The sequence below is a fragment of the Brassica napus genome, unplaced genomic scaffold (assembly GCF_020379485.1).
Source record: "Brassica napus cultivar Da-Ae unplaced genomic scaffold, Da-Ae ScsIHWf_2454;HRSCAF=3169, whole genome shotgun sequence".
In the NCBI taxonomy this organism is placed as follows: domain Eukaryota; kingdom Viridiplantae; phylum Streptophyta; class Magnoliopsida; order Brassicales; family Brassicaceae; genus Brassica; species Brassica napus.
Window position 1 is genome coordinate 5,111 of NW_026015785.1, and position 17,450 is coordinate 22,560.

The 17,450-nt window shown below is 36.9% G+C and overlaps 2 protein-coding genes and 1 pseudogene across 3 annotated transcripts; 2 read left to right on the plus strand and 1 right to left on the minus strand.

The window, feature by feature from the left end:
• Positions 1-790: 790 nt before the first annotated feature.
• Positions 791-4,655, plus strand: LOC125601136. The gene is made up of 2 exons (XM_048773497.1): positions 791-2,669; positions 2,748-4,655. Exons 1-2 carry the CDS (start codon positions 2,220-2,222, stop codon positions 3,270-3,272), a joined length of 975 nt encoding a protein of 324 aa, XP_048629454.1. The 5' UTR covers positions 791-2,219; the 3' UTR covers positions 3,273-4,655.
• Positions 4,656-12,542: 7,887 nt separating this feature from the next.
• On the plus strand, positions 12,543-13,735 carry LOC106388945 (annotated as a pseudogene).
• Positions 13,736-14,440: 705 nt separating this feature from the next.
• On the minus strand, positions 14,441-16,012 carry LOC106388946. 2 transcript variants are annotated; one of them, XM_013829118.3, is made up of 3 exons: positions 15,742-16,012; positions 15,451-15,569; positions 14,441-14,782 (listed from the first exon to the last, which is right to left on the minus strand). In XM_013829118.3, the coding sequence occupies exons 1-3, from the start codon at positions 15,894-15,896 to the stop codon at positions 14,775-14,777; spliced, it is 282 nt and encodes a 93-aa protein (XP_013684572.1). In that variant the 5' UTR covers positions 15,897-16,012; the 3' UTR covers positions 14,441-14,774. The 2 variants fall into 2 exon arrangements, with proteins under 2 accessions (XP_013684572.1, XP_013684571.1); XM_013829117.3 differs by having other exon boundaries at positions 15,417-15,569; positions 15,742-15,978.
• Positions 16,013-17,450: the final 1,438 nt, after the last annotated feature.

Sequence of the window (17,450 nt, forward strand, 5' to 3'; positions counted from 1 at the left end):
TCTAATTGAATTTGTTTTTTTATCGAGAAATGTACTTCATAATTGATATTATTTATGGATAATATTTTGATTTTTATTATATTTTCTTTTAATATGTCTACATAAATGTATGTTTATTATTTATGGAAAAATAATATTATTCACCTAAAATAAAGAATTACGAAACATATACAATACAATTCTAATTAATGATAATATAAAATCTGTTACTTCTAGAACTATACACTATTTATTCTATTTTTTAATGAAAGTATCTTCGTAAACACACAGAATATTTTGTGACGTTGCAATTATACATACACACAATATCTGCCTCTTCATACCGAGTTCAAATGTTCTATAGGAACCAAACAATAGCAACTTTTAGAGTAATGTAGGTGAACCAGTTTATATAGGTGTTATCATGTTTTTCTCTGTTTCACAAAGTATGTAAATCTTGTTATAAATCATGGAGTGGATTGCCATTAACTAAGACAAGAGGAGAAAGCCCGTCGGCCACATCAAACCCAACCGTGGCCGCAAGGAGGAGAGAGAGTCGGCCAAAGCCTTAGCCGACTTAGGATATAGATAGTTTCTTTTTCCTATATTTTAGTAGTTTTCCTATTTCCTCTTGGATAAGGATATGTACACTTTTCTTTTATCTTTATCTTGTAATCCTTATATAAAGGAACCCCCTTGATCATTAATAAGAACACAGAAATATTCAGTCTTCTAAACTCTCTAATTACAACACGTTATCAGCACGATAGACTCCAAAACCCTGAGACAAAACCTAACCTAAAATCCGTCACACATAAACCCTAAATCATGCGCAACTTAAAATCGATCTATCTCTCAAACCCTGAGGAACCAGATGACGAGCCACATATCAAATTGAAGCTCTTGACGAGAAGAATCCATCAGCGTAAACCGTTCGTCGATACGATCTCAGACGCGCCCTCACTTGCAGAAACAATACACGGCGCCGTCTTGGTCTTTTGAAACCCTAATCCCGAAGAACCCTAAATTGTTCTTGCTTGTGTTCCGGCTTGCAAACTCCGATCAAGCTCAGCTCCGATCAAGCTCAGCTCCAGACGTTCCCTGTCCGTGATCAACGTCCTCAGCCTCAGCACAGCTTGCGTCCAGCTCATACCAAATCCCTGACCAAACACAACCGTCCGCGAGAAGAAACAAGCTCGCGATAGCCGTCGGCAACGCGACCCGATAGGAGCCGACTCGAGCCCGTTCGTCTCAGCTCGTCTCTGATCTTTGGAGGTCCGGTGTCTACAATCTGCAAAACAAGGGTAATCCTAAATTCTGAGAATATGAATTGAACCTGGTTGTTTTGTAAAGATTGAAACCCTAAAATCAGAACTCTAAAGATGAAAGCCATAGGAAAAATAGATCAAATCCTAAAGAGTAAATCGGAGCTCGAATACGTCCGTTCTCCTAAACCATAATTCGAGATTGATCCATTGATCAATTAAAATAAAAGTTTTAATGATTTTGAATCTCAAATCAAATTCCCTTGATCAAATATCAAAGTTTCGAAAACCCTAAAACCCTAAACTGGAAATCGGTTTTAATTGTTTGATTTAAAACTTGATTGTTTTATTTGATCACCTAGAAAGATTGCTAGGATTGTTTAAACTCGAATCTGAATTGCTTGACTTGTTTAAACTAAAAAACTTGATAAGCCCTTGATTATATCATCTCGTGGCCGTGTGGCCTTATTGCCTTCATACTCGAACTTGATCACTACTGATTGATTGCAATTGAACTTAGATCTAATTCCAGGGATGATGAATTGAACTAAAATAGCCGTGTGGCTCATCTTGGCCGTAAGGTATTGCTTGAATGTTTAAATGTTTAAAAACACTTAATCTCGATTTATATTCCTAAAGGCTTTGAAACCTTAATCTTAAAATCGAATCCTACTAATGTTTAAACCGAAACCCTAGAATTGATTAAGATTATTTGCATACAAATGAATCTGAATATGGATTGCATTCATACTGTTTAAAAGGAATCGACCAGCATGTAGTTTATAAAATCTTGAAACCGTTTGCATTAAGTAGAACTACATGGCCGTGTGGCTTGATGATTGTTTCGCACCATGGTCGATTAGATTGCTTGATTTTCATAAATGCGTAAGACATGTTTGTGGCCGAGCTTGTCGATTATCTTGCGGCCACATGATCACATTGTGAGACTCAATTTTGAATGATGATGTGATTCAGATGTCGAAAATCTCAAACAGAGACTATGCAGCCCTTAATCTCTCCGGAGATAACTACTTGCAGTGGGTGCTAGATACAGAGATCAGTCTAAGGTCAAAGGGACTTGGTGATACTATCATCAAGGGCAACAATGAGACCGATAAAAATCGGTACATGGCTATAAGTATTATACGCCATCACCTCATTGAAGGTCTAAAAGATCAGTACATCACGATGGAAAATCCACTGGAACTTTGGGATGCTTTACAGCATAGATATGATCACCAGAAAACGGTGTTACTTCCAAAGGCTAGAAACGACTGGAAGAATCTTAGATTCTTGGATTATAAGTCGGTGGATGAGTACAATTCAGTCTTATTTAAGACGGTCTCGATGCTGAGACATTGTGGTGAAGTAGTAACCGAAGAAGAGTTACTTGAGAAGACTTACTCTACATTCCATTCATCGAATGTGATACCGCAACAGCAGTACAGAATGAAAGGCTTCACCACATATACTGATCTGATCTCGTGCCTGCTTCTGGACGAGGCAAACAATGAGCTCCTGATGAAGAACAGTGAAGCTAGACCTGTTGGAACAGCACCATTACCGGAAGCTAATGAGGTTGAAAAGAAAGAACCCAACGAGTGCAATTACGTCCAAAACAATAAGAGATCACACGGCAATGGCCGTAGTGGTTACAAGGGGCGTGGCAGTGACAATTACTCGAACAGCCGAGACAACTACTCGACCGGCCGGAAAGGAAACCACAATAACCATGGTCGTGGTTCCAATTATGGCCGTGGCCGAGGTAGTTATGGCCGTGGTCGAGGCGGCATATCCAAACCGTCTTACTCGACCAAATATGTTTGTCACAGATGTGGAATGGGAAACCATTGGGCCAAGAACTGTAGAACCCCTAAGCACTTATGTGAGCTCTACCAAGAAAGTCTGAAGAACAAGAACCCGGAGGCTCACATGGTTCACGATTCCGGATATGAGGCCGATAATGATTCCGACATTGCTAAAGATGACCAGAAGGACTTTGAGACTTCTGATTGTCTCAAGGACTAAATTTTGATACGACTTGTCTTATTGCTTTATGATTTGCTTTGATGTTTCACGATTTTATATATATAATAAGAATTGATTTTGAATTCATTATCTTGCCTGATCTTACTTGAACATATAAATAATTTTAAAGAGTTGCCTAAAGGGCATAAAACCAAGTAAGAAATCATGAATGGGTATAGTAAGCATAGTAAAGAAACTATGGCTAAGGCATTGCCTTAAAAGGCGTTATACACACCGAAAAGAACATGTGACCCTTGAAGTTATAATGTATGGTTTCCAAGTAGAAACAATGGGTAAGGAAGGAAACAAGTACATTTAGATTTTAAGAAGAAAAACGCCTAAGACCTTGAAAGAAAGTGGTCAAGACTATACCGATGATCTCTACTGATCAAAACTATGCTACAGATCAGTATGATAAAGAGGCAAGAGATGTGGTAACCATATTGAGATAACACCACGAAATTTTACACTATATGGCATGATAGGATTAGCCATCCTAAAGTCTAAACTGATGCAAAGATTGAAAAGGCACAGAGTTATCCCGTAAAAGATCTCACGTTGTGAAACATGTACACAAAGGGAAACTCATTAGGCTTAATTGTCCCAAGAACCACGACCTTATAGTATGGTCATGAGGGGGAGAGAGGATAAACCCATGATCAATACTACAAGTTCGTATACCACTATGGTCTAAGACAATCTTATATGGCTCGGTAATTACTCGACCATAAAGGACCATTCCTCGGCTGTAGAGGCCATGATACAAACGGCCAAATCTAAGAGGCCATTACCCGGCTGAATAGAACCATGTTATAAACGACTTGACCGTGACTTGGCCGTGAATTGGCCGTGACTTGGCCGTGAATTGGCCGTGTAGTGCAGGCTTGACCGCACACAATCCATTACCTATAAAGGTTCGGCCAAGTAAGCTATTACCTATAAAGGTTCGGCCATGTAAAGCTATTATCCATAAGGATGAGATTATAAAGTCTATAAGCTTGGGGACATTATGAATTTACATGTATAGGATGATAATATGCATCAGGCCATATAAGTGAGCATGGATATTCTCATCTCAGATTGAATACGGGTCATAAAACCAGACATACACCATCTTAAGAGATTTTGAATAAACCACCACATACATACATGTGCCGTCTAAAGATGGAACCTCAGAAGAGGATTGGGAATATATAATAATAGGACTTTCTCCACGAAATCAAAAGGACCGAGAGCCAAAACATGGGTGATCAAATAGTGGCCAGGTACGTATTGCATGAAACAAATGAATCCGAATATTAAAGGAGAAAGATTATAAGCTGGACAAAGAATGATTAAAAGAATGATAAGAATGGTTTTAACCATCATTGTCTTGGCAAAGATCCTCGGACTAGTGATTATAATTTAAGACGTCCAAAGAAAGATTATATAAAGCTAGCTAATTGAGAAGCTAATCGAAATGCCAGACACTGACCCGAGAAATGACTAACCAGCTTAGCACCAAATGAATGTCCTAGAAGAGACATAATCAAGTTGCTATAAAGTCTATACAAGATAGACCAAGTGTTCCATAAGATAAAGGAATCTCGGATAGAGAAATGGTGCATAGAATACAGATCCGAGATTATAAGAGAAACCATACCAGACATTGAGAAAAGGCTGCGCAGCTACACATCTAAGGTACCAAACCATGTGGCTTGGGACGCCAAGCTACTAGGTAACAAAGGTCCTGGATAATGAAATCTCAAAGTAATCAGATCATGTCTGGAACATAATGGAACCACATGAAAGTGTCGACACACACACACATTTGTATAAAGATACATAAAGTTATAGCACTTGAACATAAAGAAATGAACGAGGATCATGAACCCACGAAAGAGTACTCATACAATCATAAAAGATCATAGAGATTAGTAAAGATAAAACGTGGAGGTTCAAAGTATCTAAAAGAGAGATGGGCGTATTGGCCATATACATATACAGAAACGCCATCTGATAAACCAGTGAAATAGGTGGATCTTGTGAGAAGAAAAGAAACCGTGAGAGATGTACATGATGAAAAGGTATTCATGTTTTCCTACTAAACAACATTAGATTATAGCTTGTTACACAAGGTACTCACAGAGATCAAAGGAACAGATTATAAGGAGATAAACTCCTATGTGGTGGATGCTGCTACAGATTTTCGAAATTGAAAATGGTCTGGTCATAAGAAAGAAATTAGATAGAATGATGTAGTAAGCAGCATATGGATCACTGGATAAGATGAAAGAACAGCTTCGTTCCTAAGCTGATTCATGGACTGAAACATAAAGCAGCTACATATAGAAATTGATCACACATAATCATTGATCTTGGAGTTGTATAAAAGACAATCCAATACAGTCCATATATTTGAAATTCCTTGTGATTATACTAAACCTAAAAGAGGTTAGTAGGCATAGAATAAATCTATGTGGGTGTCCGACCAAAAGCGTTCGGCCCCGGCCCTTCAAACTAAAGATGTCCGACTCTGTCCGTCTAAGAGCGTCCGGCTCTTCAGCAAAGAACGTCTGACTCTTCTACTAGATGCGTCCGGCTTTTAAGACTAAAAGGCGTCTGGCCCTTCTTCTTGATCACGGGCTAGTAGAGACAAAAGATCAACCGGATACAAATGTATTGTAGTCCATAAGCTTGTGAGAGCCGAGATCTATGACCTAATAATATATATTTCAGTGTGTGATATAATCCACAGCAACAGAGGTCATGAGACACCATCAAGAGATGGATAAAGGACTACAATGTCCGAGATAGATATGGTACTGCCTAAGGCAAAGAAATCGATGTCCACATCCATGAGAGTGTTCGGCCGCAGAGCCATAATAAGAGATTATAAACTCACAGCAATGATCATTGATTTTGAACACTCATGAGACAAGTAGTGGACATGTATAGATGAGGTCTATGACCCAGACATAGATCGGCCAGATCGAGACATAGGTTCATGATAACCATGTCTAGTACATTGTCCATAAGTACTTATTTTGTCTGATCAAAGTAAAGAGTTAACAATAGACAATCACGTCTAGACTATGGACATATGCAAACACGATTTGCAAAGACCCAATAGTGATCTCCGAGGACAATGTGATTCACATTACTTAGCACATATGCTTTACCGGGACACTCGATGTCAAAAGACATGAGAAACGACCTAAGAAGTCGAAGTGGTCTAATTACGGTTCAGTAATGAAACTGGCCGATTACTCCCATCCTATACATACAGGAAATATCACGCACCAAGATGCGTAGAATGTAGAACCTACACTGAGGTTCACATAAGGGGGAGTAGTGCGTGTTGTACTCTTTTTCCTTCATCATGGTTTTGTCCCACTGGGTTTTCCTGATAAGGTTTTAATGAGGCAACATGAAACGTACTACATAACATGTATGGTTATGGCATCCAAGGGGGAGTGTTATAAATCATGGAGTGGATTGCCATTAACCAAGACAAGAGGAGAAAGCCCGTCGGCCACATCAAGCCCAACCGTGGCCGCAAGGAGGAGAGAGAGTCGGCCAAAGCCTTAGCCGACTTAGGATATAGATAGTTTCTTTTTCCTATGTTTTAATAGTTTTCCTATTTCCTCTTGGATAAGTATATATACACTTTCCTTTTAACATAATTTCATAGTTTTAACAAGAAAATTTATAATTTATAATTTTGGCGGGAAAACATAATATCCCAATTTTCATGGAATTCTAAAGTTTTAGCTAGAAAATGTAATTTCACGGTTTTGGCGGAAAACACACAATTTCACGATTTTGGTAGGAAACCGCAATTTCATGGTTTTTGCGGGAAAACGTAAATTTATGGTTTTGGCAGGAAAAAATAATTTTCCGGTTTTAGAGAAAAAATGTAATTTCACGGTGGCGCGAAAACATAATTTTCATATTTGGCGGAAAAACATAATTTTCAATTTTGGCGGAAAAATGTAATTTTCAATTTTGGTGGGAAAATGTAATTTCCGGTTTTGGCGGGAGAACACAATTTCTCTGTTTTGGTGTAAAAATATAATTTCTGATTTTGGCAGTAAAACGTGATTTCTCAGTTTTGGCAAGAAAACGTAATTTTCGGTTTTGCGGAAAATATAATATTTTGATTTTGGCGGGAAACATATTTTTGTTTTGGGAGGAAAATATAATTTTTCGGATTTAGCCGAAAAACAAAAATTTATGATTTTGGCGAAAAAACATAATTTTCGATTTTTTGTGAGAAAACGTAATTTTCCGGGAAAATATAATTTATAGGTTTTGGCGGAAAACATAGTGTTATATATAGTTTTGATAAGAAAAAAAAAGTATTTTGTCATTCTGGAGAGAAAACATAATTTCAAAATTTTAGAGAATAAAATATTTTAAATAATAATTGAAAAAAACAATTATAAATATTATTGGATGTCTATGGACATGTGGACATTTGTCCAATATAGACCACCGTTATTAACCAAATCTGAAATGGTCTAATTGGTCGGGCTCTACAGAGCCGGACCACTTGACAGCTGCTGCATCTATCTCGAGATCTTCGAACTCGAGGTGTAGCGAGTCAGGGTGCAGGAGTCACGTGATTTTGACAGTATGAACGTGGGCAATAAACAACTTCCACGTGTCTATAAGTCCGGACCAGTAATATTTGATTATTGACAAAAAAGTAGATCTAGTTCACTTTAGTCATAAACAAAGAGTTTCTAGTCATTTAAATAGTTCAAAAGCGTGGGTGATCGAATTCTCCACAATCTGGAAGACACTTTATGTTAGGACCCCCTAAATTTGAGAATCTTTCTAGAGGTAACTCGGATTAATAGATTCACTGAAAAGTCTCATTTTCAATTAAATTATGATGAAATTATAATAACGTTGTATACATAATACAAAGATGCCTCTCTAGACAGTACAAATGAAATGCTGATCCATAACTCTTATGTCCTTGCAGAATGGAGCAAGCAAGATGGTTTCAAGCTTGGTACTTGGATCTATTCTCGTTTGGTTTATGATTTAAGCGGGACTCTTCCACACGGTGTTCATTGCATTAATTTTTATGTCGACGTCTGTTTGTTCCATTGTTATTAGTTTATTACTTTTGGGACTGAATTCTTTTGGGATTATTATCTTTCGGAGAGGATATTATTGAGAGTTGTGATGGACTGAATTCTTTTGTGGCTTCCCTTCTCATTCTATTTGATTGTTAGTGTACTAAAACTCTTTTTCTGCTTTCTATTATCCCAATTCTAAAACACATAAACACTACAGTCCTTCATCTAAATCCATAAGTAATTCATTAAATAGATAATAGATAATAGATCTTGGTCTTATTTGCCTTTAACTAGCCGTAATTATTGCATTGAACTATGCACGAGAGCAAACAACGTGGAAGACTTCTTTTCATTAAAAGAACAATTCATCTGAAATTCTGAATCTTGTGTTCGTGATGACATCAACCAAATCATTTTGACGAACCCAAGACTTCGAAGTTAGAACCTAGAAGAAAGAACACCTGATAATAGAAAACCGCAACTTAACTGCACATTTATCTGGAAGTCACTAAACCTCAACCTCTTTATATTGCTTCAACTAGAAGAAACCACCAAAAAATAACAGTGCAAGACAAACCGAGAGGGTCACTTATTCAAAGCTGGTGAGAAGGGCTCCTTTGCAGCTGGAAGATTGATGTAGTGTACATCGTCTTTTCCTATTTCGTTTGGTGTTATGATGTTTTCCTTTTGTTTCAATGTCCTTTTCCTAGTTAGGTTTGGTTGTTTTTCATATTCCCTCTACGTTTATAAGTCTCATACGAGATCTTATAAATAGAGAGTTAGACATCATGTTTTCATTACCTTTGATTTGATATTTATAAAAACTTAGAGTTTTGTGTTTAAACAACTCTTAATTTCTTTTATATGGCATTCTATAAGAACTTAACAGATTAAAGAATGCTCAGATAACGGGTATTCTGAGAATTCAACGCTACCGCTGCAACTATCGTTACTTTCGCTCCGTTAGTTAGAGACTTTAACTATGATTCAACTCATGTTTTCGATCTAGGATCTCAATGGCACCTCGACCAGCGAATGATTGGACACACTTCCAACAGTTTATGGAAGATTTTCAAAAATCCTTTTCAAGGCAATGGCTGAAGGACAATGGCTGAAGCAATTTAGGCTGGAGTTCAAGCCGCATTCACAGCAAATGCGACAAATGCCGCCAACGCAGGACATCAACAACGCAACAATCGTCATCACAACCCCGTATTTGAAGAACAAGATCACGAATCCGATGCTGATAATCCGTTTGGCGACGACGTCAACAACCGGCACCAGCAACAATATTGTGGTCATTAGAACATAAATGGGGATGACGCTCGATGGGCTTCATGCATCAAACTCGACATTCCTGAGTTTCATGGTGGAGCACAACCTGAGGACCTCCTAGATCGGCTCGTAATAGTTGATGAATTTCTTGAATTCAAAGACGTCTTTGACAACAGACAGGTTTCTCTTGTTACTACTCGATTATGCGGTCATGCCACCTCTTGGTGGAATCAACTCAATCTTTCCTGCAATTGACGAGGAAAAGAAAAGATCTCCTCATGGGACAATCTTAAGAAACATATGCTGAAATTTTTTATGTATAATTTCGAGCGTCTTTTGTTCCAAAAGTTTCATAACATTAGTAAGGTTCTCGCTCTTTTGGAGGTGCTGACCAAAATTTTGAATTTCTTGTATAGCACGCTATGTTATCCTTGTCTGATGTACGAGAGCCTATCCTTATGGGGATGGCTAAGTCTGTTTAGGACGTTAGAGTTCGTTTGTTGTGATCAGCAACAAAGAAACTGGCGTTAGACTTAGACTTCAGTTTTTGGAATTAGTCTGTTTCGGTTCGGGTCTAGTGACATTTCCAAAAACTGTTGAACCCAATATAGTTTCGGGTTTCATATCTTAATTAGGTTTTCGGTTCCAAAATACCTTTTTCTTTCTTTTTTTTTGTCAACTACCCATTTTTAGTTAGATTAAGTGGTGGTCAGACGATTTGATTCTCCGGGGAACACCTCCTCTGCCCGTATCTGATATATATGGGAAAACATATAGCCTCTGGTTCCAGCCTCTTTTGCCAACGCATCCGCCCGACCATTCATATTTCGAGGAATATGAATAAGACTCACATCCTCGAAATCTTCCTGTAGCCTCTAGAGAATCTCGATCTCTGTGGCGAAAGTTGGCCAATCCATCGGATTTGTAGTCATGTCCACTAGGTCGGAGCAGTCTGTCTCGAAACATATCGAAGTAGTCCTCATGTCTCTCATACATGAGGTTGCCCGGAGTAAACCTTCCATATCGGCATGCAAAGGTGAGAGGCTCCTACCGCATGCCCGTAGTCCAAAAAACTCTGATCCCATCTGATCCTTAAGACTCCACCCTAAGCCACTAACACTTCCATTAACGATCCATGATGCATCGACTTGACATGTAGGGATTTGGGATATCCTAGGGAATATTGTCTCAAACTCTATCGTAGGAGAGTCATCTTGATCCTCATCTTCTTGCTCTTTTTCGTTAGCCTTCCTCCAACATTCTGCCTCGAGGGACGCATGTTGGAGGGTGTCAATCGGGGATACGACTTTCCCATTAAAGAGTTTGCCATTCCTTGCTTTCCAAATGCACCAACAGATCCATGGGAAGGTGTCGAATTGTCGAACACTTCCAAAATAACTTTTTATACTTTGTTAAACCCAAAAATCAGATAAAGATCGAGTGAAACAAAGATGAAAAATCAAAAGTTTAAAATGATAAATGTTCATGTCGCGATTTTTTTGGTTCTAGAGTAAATTTATGACGAGACAAATTGACGAGTAAAGACAATGAAATTAGAGAAGAAAACTCAAAAACTATGTGCAAAACATCATATCCAATGAATCCAAAACGAAACACATCAAACCCAATAAATTTAATATAAAGAAGAAGGCAAAGCACCAAATACCAAAATATATTAAATTGAGTATTTGATTTAATTATTCATGTAATAGATATTTATTTTAAGTACTCACTGAAATTTTAGAGTATTTTAGGGACTTATTTGGGATTGAATTCGGGTTTGGTATGAATAAATTTTTTGAATTTTTAATATTTCAGGTTTATGAGATATCCATTCGGATTAAGGTTTGGTTCAGATAAAACTCATAATATGGAATACTGTAAAACAAGTCTCATTCAGTATTTATGTCGGATTTGACTTTGTTCGAATTCATTTTTTTTAGGTTGGGTTTGGTTTGGGTTTTTGGATTCGGTTTATTTACTTACTCCTAATTTGGTAGAAAAATTTAATTCATACAATTCTCATTTAGGGTCTGACTGGTTCAAACGCAGCGGTTGCGGTTGCGGGAGTTTGCGGATGCGGGTAGTTGCGGTTTCTAGCGCTTTTAAGAGATTTGTACGACTGGCTCTGTGGTTAGAAATTGGTGCGTTTGCGGGATACTTATGACTGGTTGACTACCTAATGCAGCAGTGGTTAAATAATAAATTAACAATATTTACATTTTATATAATTATAAAAATATCAAAAATCATAATATTATAATAAATATAAAAAATATATTTAGAAAGTTATAGTTTTAAATTTTTAAAAATTATAGAAAATATTTTTATTTTAAAATTTTATAATAGTAATTAAAATATAATAGATATATTTTAGTATTTTTATAATTCCAATTTAAAATTTTTTATTGAATATTTTTATTTTTGTATTTATATTGTTTAAAAAAAAATTATCCTCTGCAACCGCAAACGCTAACTGGAACCAGCTTTTGAATTAATGAGGTTTAGAGCGATTTGAAACGGTTTGGAGCGGTTTGAACGATTGTTGCAAAACGCCAATAACTGCTACCAACCGCAAAAGATGCGTTTGCGTTTGCAGCTGGTAGCGGGGAAACGAGTCATAAACTTAATCTCATTCAATCTTATTCAATATATCATACGCTCATTTAGGTAAATTACATACATTACTACATCAGCCCAACAATTGGAACCCATCTTTATGTTGTAGCATTGTTTTTGTCCACGTGCTCTGCTCCATGAGTACGTGTGGAAAATGGCCGTAAGCAATAAAATCGTCTAATGCAAAACGAATGATCTCATCTAAAGCCGCCTCATATGCTGAAATGAAAAGGCCCATTAATGACAAACTACAAGTCCAAAATAAAAAAGAAACTCGGATCCTTAAACCCTAGTTTCGTCATTGCCGGTAAGCGGACCAATGGCGAAATCGCTATCACGCTCCACCGTCTCCCGAGTCGCCACTCGTATCTTTCCCACCTCCAGGGCCGCCTCTCCCTTCTAACCTCATCTCCCGTCGATCCTCACCAACGCTTTTCGGATTCATCCCCACTTCGTCCCGCCTAACTACGATCCGAACCCGGATGGATAGATCCGGTGGTGGATCGTATTCTCCCGTAAAATCCAACCTCAGCGACCGACAACCTACCGAAATGGCGCCGCTCTTCTCCGGTTGTGACTACGAGCATTGGCTTATCGTCATGGACAAACCCGGCGGCGAAAACGCTAGTCCACAGCAGATGATCGATTGCTATGTTCAAACCCTAGCCAAAATTGTCGGCTGGTAAGATTCTTCTTCTTCTTCTTCTACAAGCTCGTAGTCATTGTAATTTTTTGTTGATCAGTGAGGAAGAAGCCAAGAGGAAGATCTACAATGTCTCTTGCGAGAGGTATTTCGGTTTTGGCTGTGAGATCGATGAGGAGACATCAAAAGGTAATCTCTCTCTCTCTCTGCTTGAACACACAAGATGATGTATTGATTGTGATTGATTCTTGTGAGTTTCAGGAATTCCTGGTGTTCTCTTCGTTCTTCCGGACTCTTATGTTGATCCAGAGTACAAAGATTACGGAGGTACTAGTGCGTCATTGATCTCACAGAAAAAACAATCATAACTTTTATATATTAATTACCTCGTCAACTCCTTGGTTAATGTGTTTGGTGAATGTTGCAGCTGAGTTGTTTGTGAACGGGGAAGTGGTTCCGCGTCCACCAGAGAGACATAGGAGGATGATGGAGCTAACGACTCACAGAAGCTCTGATAAACCAAAGTACCATGACAAAACTAGATATGTCCGACGGAGAGAAAACATGCGTTCACTCTAATTTTCAAAGTCTAAGCTAAACATCTTTCCCCTTGAACTCGTATCTAGTTGCCTCCTTGCTATTTTATTTGCTCCAACCTGTGCGAATAATAATCATGATGATGATGGTGGTATTATGGATGGTGTTGCTTTTTTTAAGGCGCGTTTAATCTTAGTCCGTATATGACGTACTTTAAACCCATATATCAGTTTTGTCCAGTCAATAAAACTTCGAAGCTATAGATTGTACTATAATCACTTTTGTCCATTTTAAATGATAGATTTTCTTCATTTCGATTTTCACCTTTGTTTCCATTGAGTGTTAAAGGAACTATAAAAATAATTGGAACAAATTTCCTTTTATTTAAAATGGATCTCAAATTCATCCAAAGACCGAACAACATAAATTAAAGGGATGGCTTGAAACACTGAAGCAGAAAACAAACAGACACCATAAAGAAAAGAGTACCCAATTTTCTACTTCATCGCTGTCAAAATTTGGTATCTCCAAGCGTCGCATCAGCGACTCCCAATGGAAATGGAAATGGAAAGTTTGCGTCGTTTAACTCTCCAGACCCTTTCCTGACGTATGTACATGCCTTAGGAGTACCCGTTTGACTGGATAGCACACCGGCAGAGATGGGTTCCTTTTCTCGTTTCTTTGCCTCATCATCATCAGTCATAAGCTGTTCCAAGAGAAGACTCAGCTTCCCCATTTTTAGCTTTTATCTCCTCTAGACTATGCTCAATGGTGCGATCTTACTCACCTTCTTCTGCAACTCTTCCACCGTCGCCTCCATATCAGATTTTTTTCCTAAGGTGCCATGAAATTGATCGTATGAGGCTCTGATAACATGTTTGTTACGTGTAAAATGTAAAATGCTCACTTTTAAGAGAATTACTTGTATTGATATCAAATGATAAAGTAAATTGGATAGTTATGAGAGTGTTTCAATGGATCAATTGAAACAAGCAAATTAATTTCTTATAATTACGATACAATTGTTGGAAAATAATCACTATAACAAAAAAATTAATTTACAAACGACGTTGATTTGAGTTGTAATCCAAAACATTTATCGATAATGCTAAGTACTTTATGCATCTTTCCAATACAAAAAAAAAAAAAAAACCTCAGAGGATAACCCATTGTGCTGAGCAAACGAAAAGCTCTACAGCTATTAATAATTAACGAGATTCCACGGAAGTTAAATTTCTAAAACGAAAGTAACATAACGATTAAGATTTTTTCTGAGGTAACCCCACTCTTTGGATCTCTTACACACCTTCAAAGTAACTGATGCATGCACTGATGCATTATACACTCTCAGCCTCTTCAAGTACCTGTCACACGTATAAATTCCAAGCATCAATTCTTCATTGCCCGCATCACGTATCATGTATAGTATATTCGATACTGATTTCATCCTTTTTGTATGATAAACAAGACTACTTGTTTAAAAATAACAACACAACTCAGAACACCATGAAACTAAACACACGAAATTGTTGTATAACCCAAATTTTATCAGGATCAAAATCAAGAACTATGTAACTTTAAGTCAAGTCAAAGACAGCTCAATTCAGTCTATTCACAACTCTTATCTTAAGCTTGAGTAATGACTGAAGTACAAAACTGGCTGCTTAAGTGAATAAGATGTTATCTGGTACAAAAAATAAGCTTTAGTTTGTCCATTGTGACAACACCTAAAAAGAAAACGGAGTATTTTCAAAAAAAAAAAAGACAAAGAAAATGAATAAGAACTCCCTCTCATCCACTTGCATCACCCACCATTTCAATTCTTTATCAATCCCAATCAATTCTTTAATTGAAAATTCACACAAACAGACAGAACCACCAAAAGAAAGGACATCAAATGCGCAAGAAGATCCGTAGTTTTAGCATGTTCAAACAAAGAAAAATTCCCGCTTAATTCTCATATTATCTGACGAAATCCTAAGAAACGTAACACTCAACTATTAGCGATCTTGACAAGTGCGTGGGAAGGTACCATTAGACAGCTCGCAGAAAGCCCGCAAGTTAACATTAAGGTGGGAGGTGAGTTGAGAAGCAGCCACAACACTGTACAGCGGCAAGAAAGATTGTGTGCAACCAAGTGCTCCTATGTTCCTGAAGATTGGTATAATATTTAACATTTTACCAAAAAAACAAAAAAAAAAACAAGTGTTTGAGATCTCAGGTGACAACGGATCTCAAATCACAATAGAACATCAGATATCAAGAACTACTAAACTAGAAAGTTTCAAACTGATTGAGCTAATTTGACGAAGCTAGGTCAAACCTAGAGGGCAATGAAAAGGAGGAGCGACGGCCAGGTAAGGAGGATGGGGAAGGACGGAGGCGAGGAAGCGCCGCCGTAGGAGAACGGAGAGACGGTGCTCTTGCGGCGGCGGATACAAAAGAACGAGCGGTAGATCCTGCATTGCGCCAAGCCATTTTTGCTCACCGTATGTGATAGAGAGCTCACAAGGTTTTGCTAGGGTTTACAGGAAACTCGATTCGCAATGATAATAGGTAGCCCATGTTCTAGGCCCGACATACATAAGAGATACAGCCCAAAAGAGATCGTCATGTGTATTATTTTTATTTTTATTTTCGAGAGCGACTAAAAACCTCAGAGCAGCTCCATCGGCCCAGAGAGAATTCTAACCATTTAAGAAAAATAAAAAATAATTAAAATTGGAGAGAGAATAAAAAAAAAATTCTAAACGTAGAAGATTTAGGAACTGGTTCTTAGCTCCAAGTGACTGATGTTACTTGATTAAGGTTTCAATTGGTTTTACAGAATTAAAGCATAATTAAATTATTATAATAGTATTATTTTTTTTTGTTTCAGAACCTCTTAGGAGTTGTAACCGATAATCTTACTCTCATACCTTCGAGGAACTTCGACTTCCCCTAGTAAATAGATGCAAACTCGGTTAGTTCAGCCCGGTTCAATTCGGTTAGTTCCACTGTTCTTATTCTTTTACTAAAATGAACCATCTTTTTAGTTTTTTTGTTTGTTTAAATTTGGTCAAAATCAATTAAATTAATATAAATTAGAATACTTTGGATGAATGCAATCAATTCAACTAGTTTGGCTTTTCCGATTCAATGGTTTAATATATTTGATCAAATTTGGGATAGTTTGGTCAAATTTGGTATAATTTGATTTCAGAAAAAATGAAAATTTTGTTGATTGACTACTGGTTTGGTCAAAACGAACGGGGTAATCATATAGATTTTAAAATTTTGCTGATCGATTCGACTAGTAGTCAAACCAGAATTGAAAAAATAAGCCAAAAGCCTAAAACCGATTTCGATTCTGGTTTTTACATAGTCACCAAACCAGGTATCAACCATGCTCCAATTAATGAATGCTATAAGCGAACCATGCTCCAATTTTGTGACCAAATTTTGTAGGACAAAGCTATTCTTAGAGAGAGAGAGAGAGCACATCAATAGTCAATGCAACTGAAATTTTAGTTGCATTTAGACATCTTATATTGGTCTAATGCGTCTTATGTTGAATCTCATATATTAAAATAGAAGTCATGACTTCTTTTATGTGTAATTTTTTAATTTGGACCATCACTTAAAAATCTTATTAAATGTATTTTGTTAAGACTAATAATACATATAATCTTTAAAATACTTTAATCATAATATCTTTTGATATCTTTTCATTTTAAATATAAATATATCTTATATATTAAAATAGAAGTCATGACTTCTTTCATGTGTGATTTTTTAATTTGGACCATCACTTAGAAATCTTATTAAATGTATTTTGTTAAGACTAATAATATATATAATTTTTAAATACTTTAATCATAATATCTTTTGATATCTTTTCATTTTAATTTAAAATTTTAACAAATCTGTTTTAAAAGAATTTTACAAGATCTTCATTTTTGAAATTATATTTAAATACTTATACTAATTTCGAAATTAGTTTGAAATATTATTATACATTAATATATTCAGTTATCGTTTATAAAATGAAAA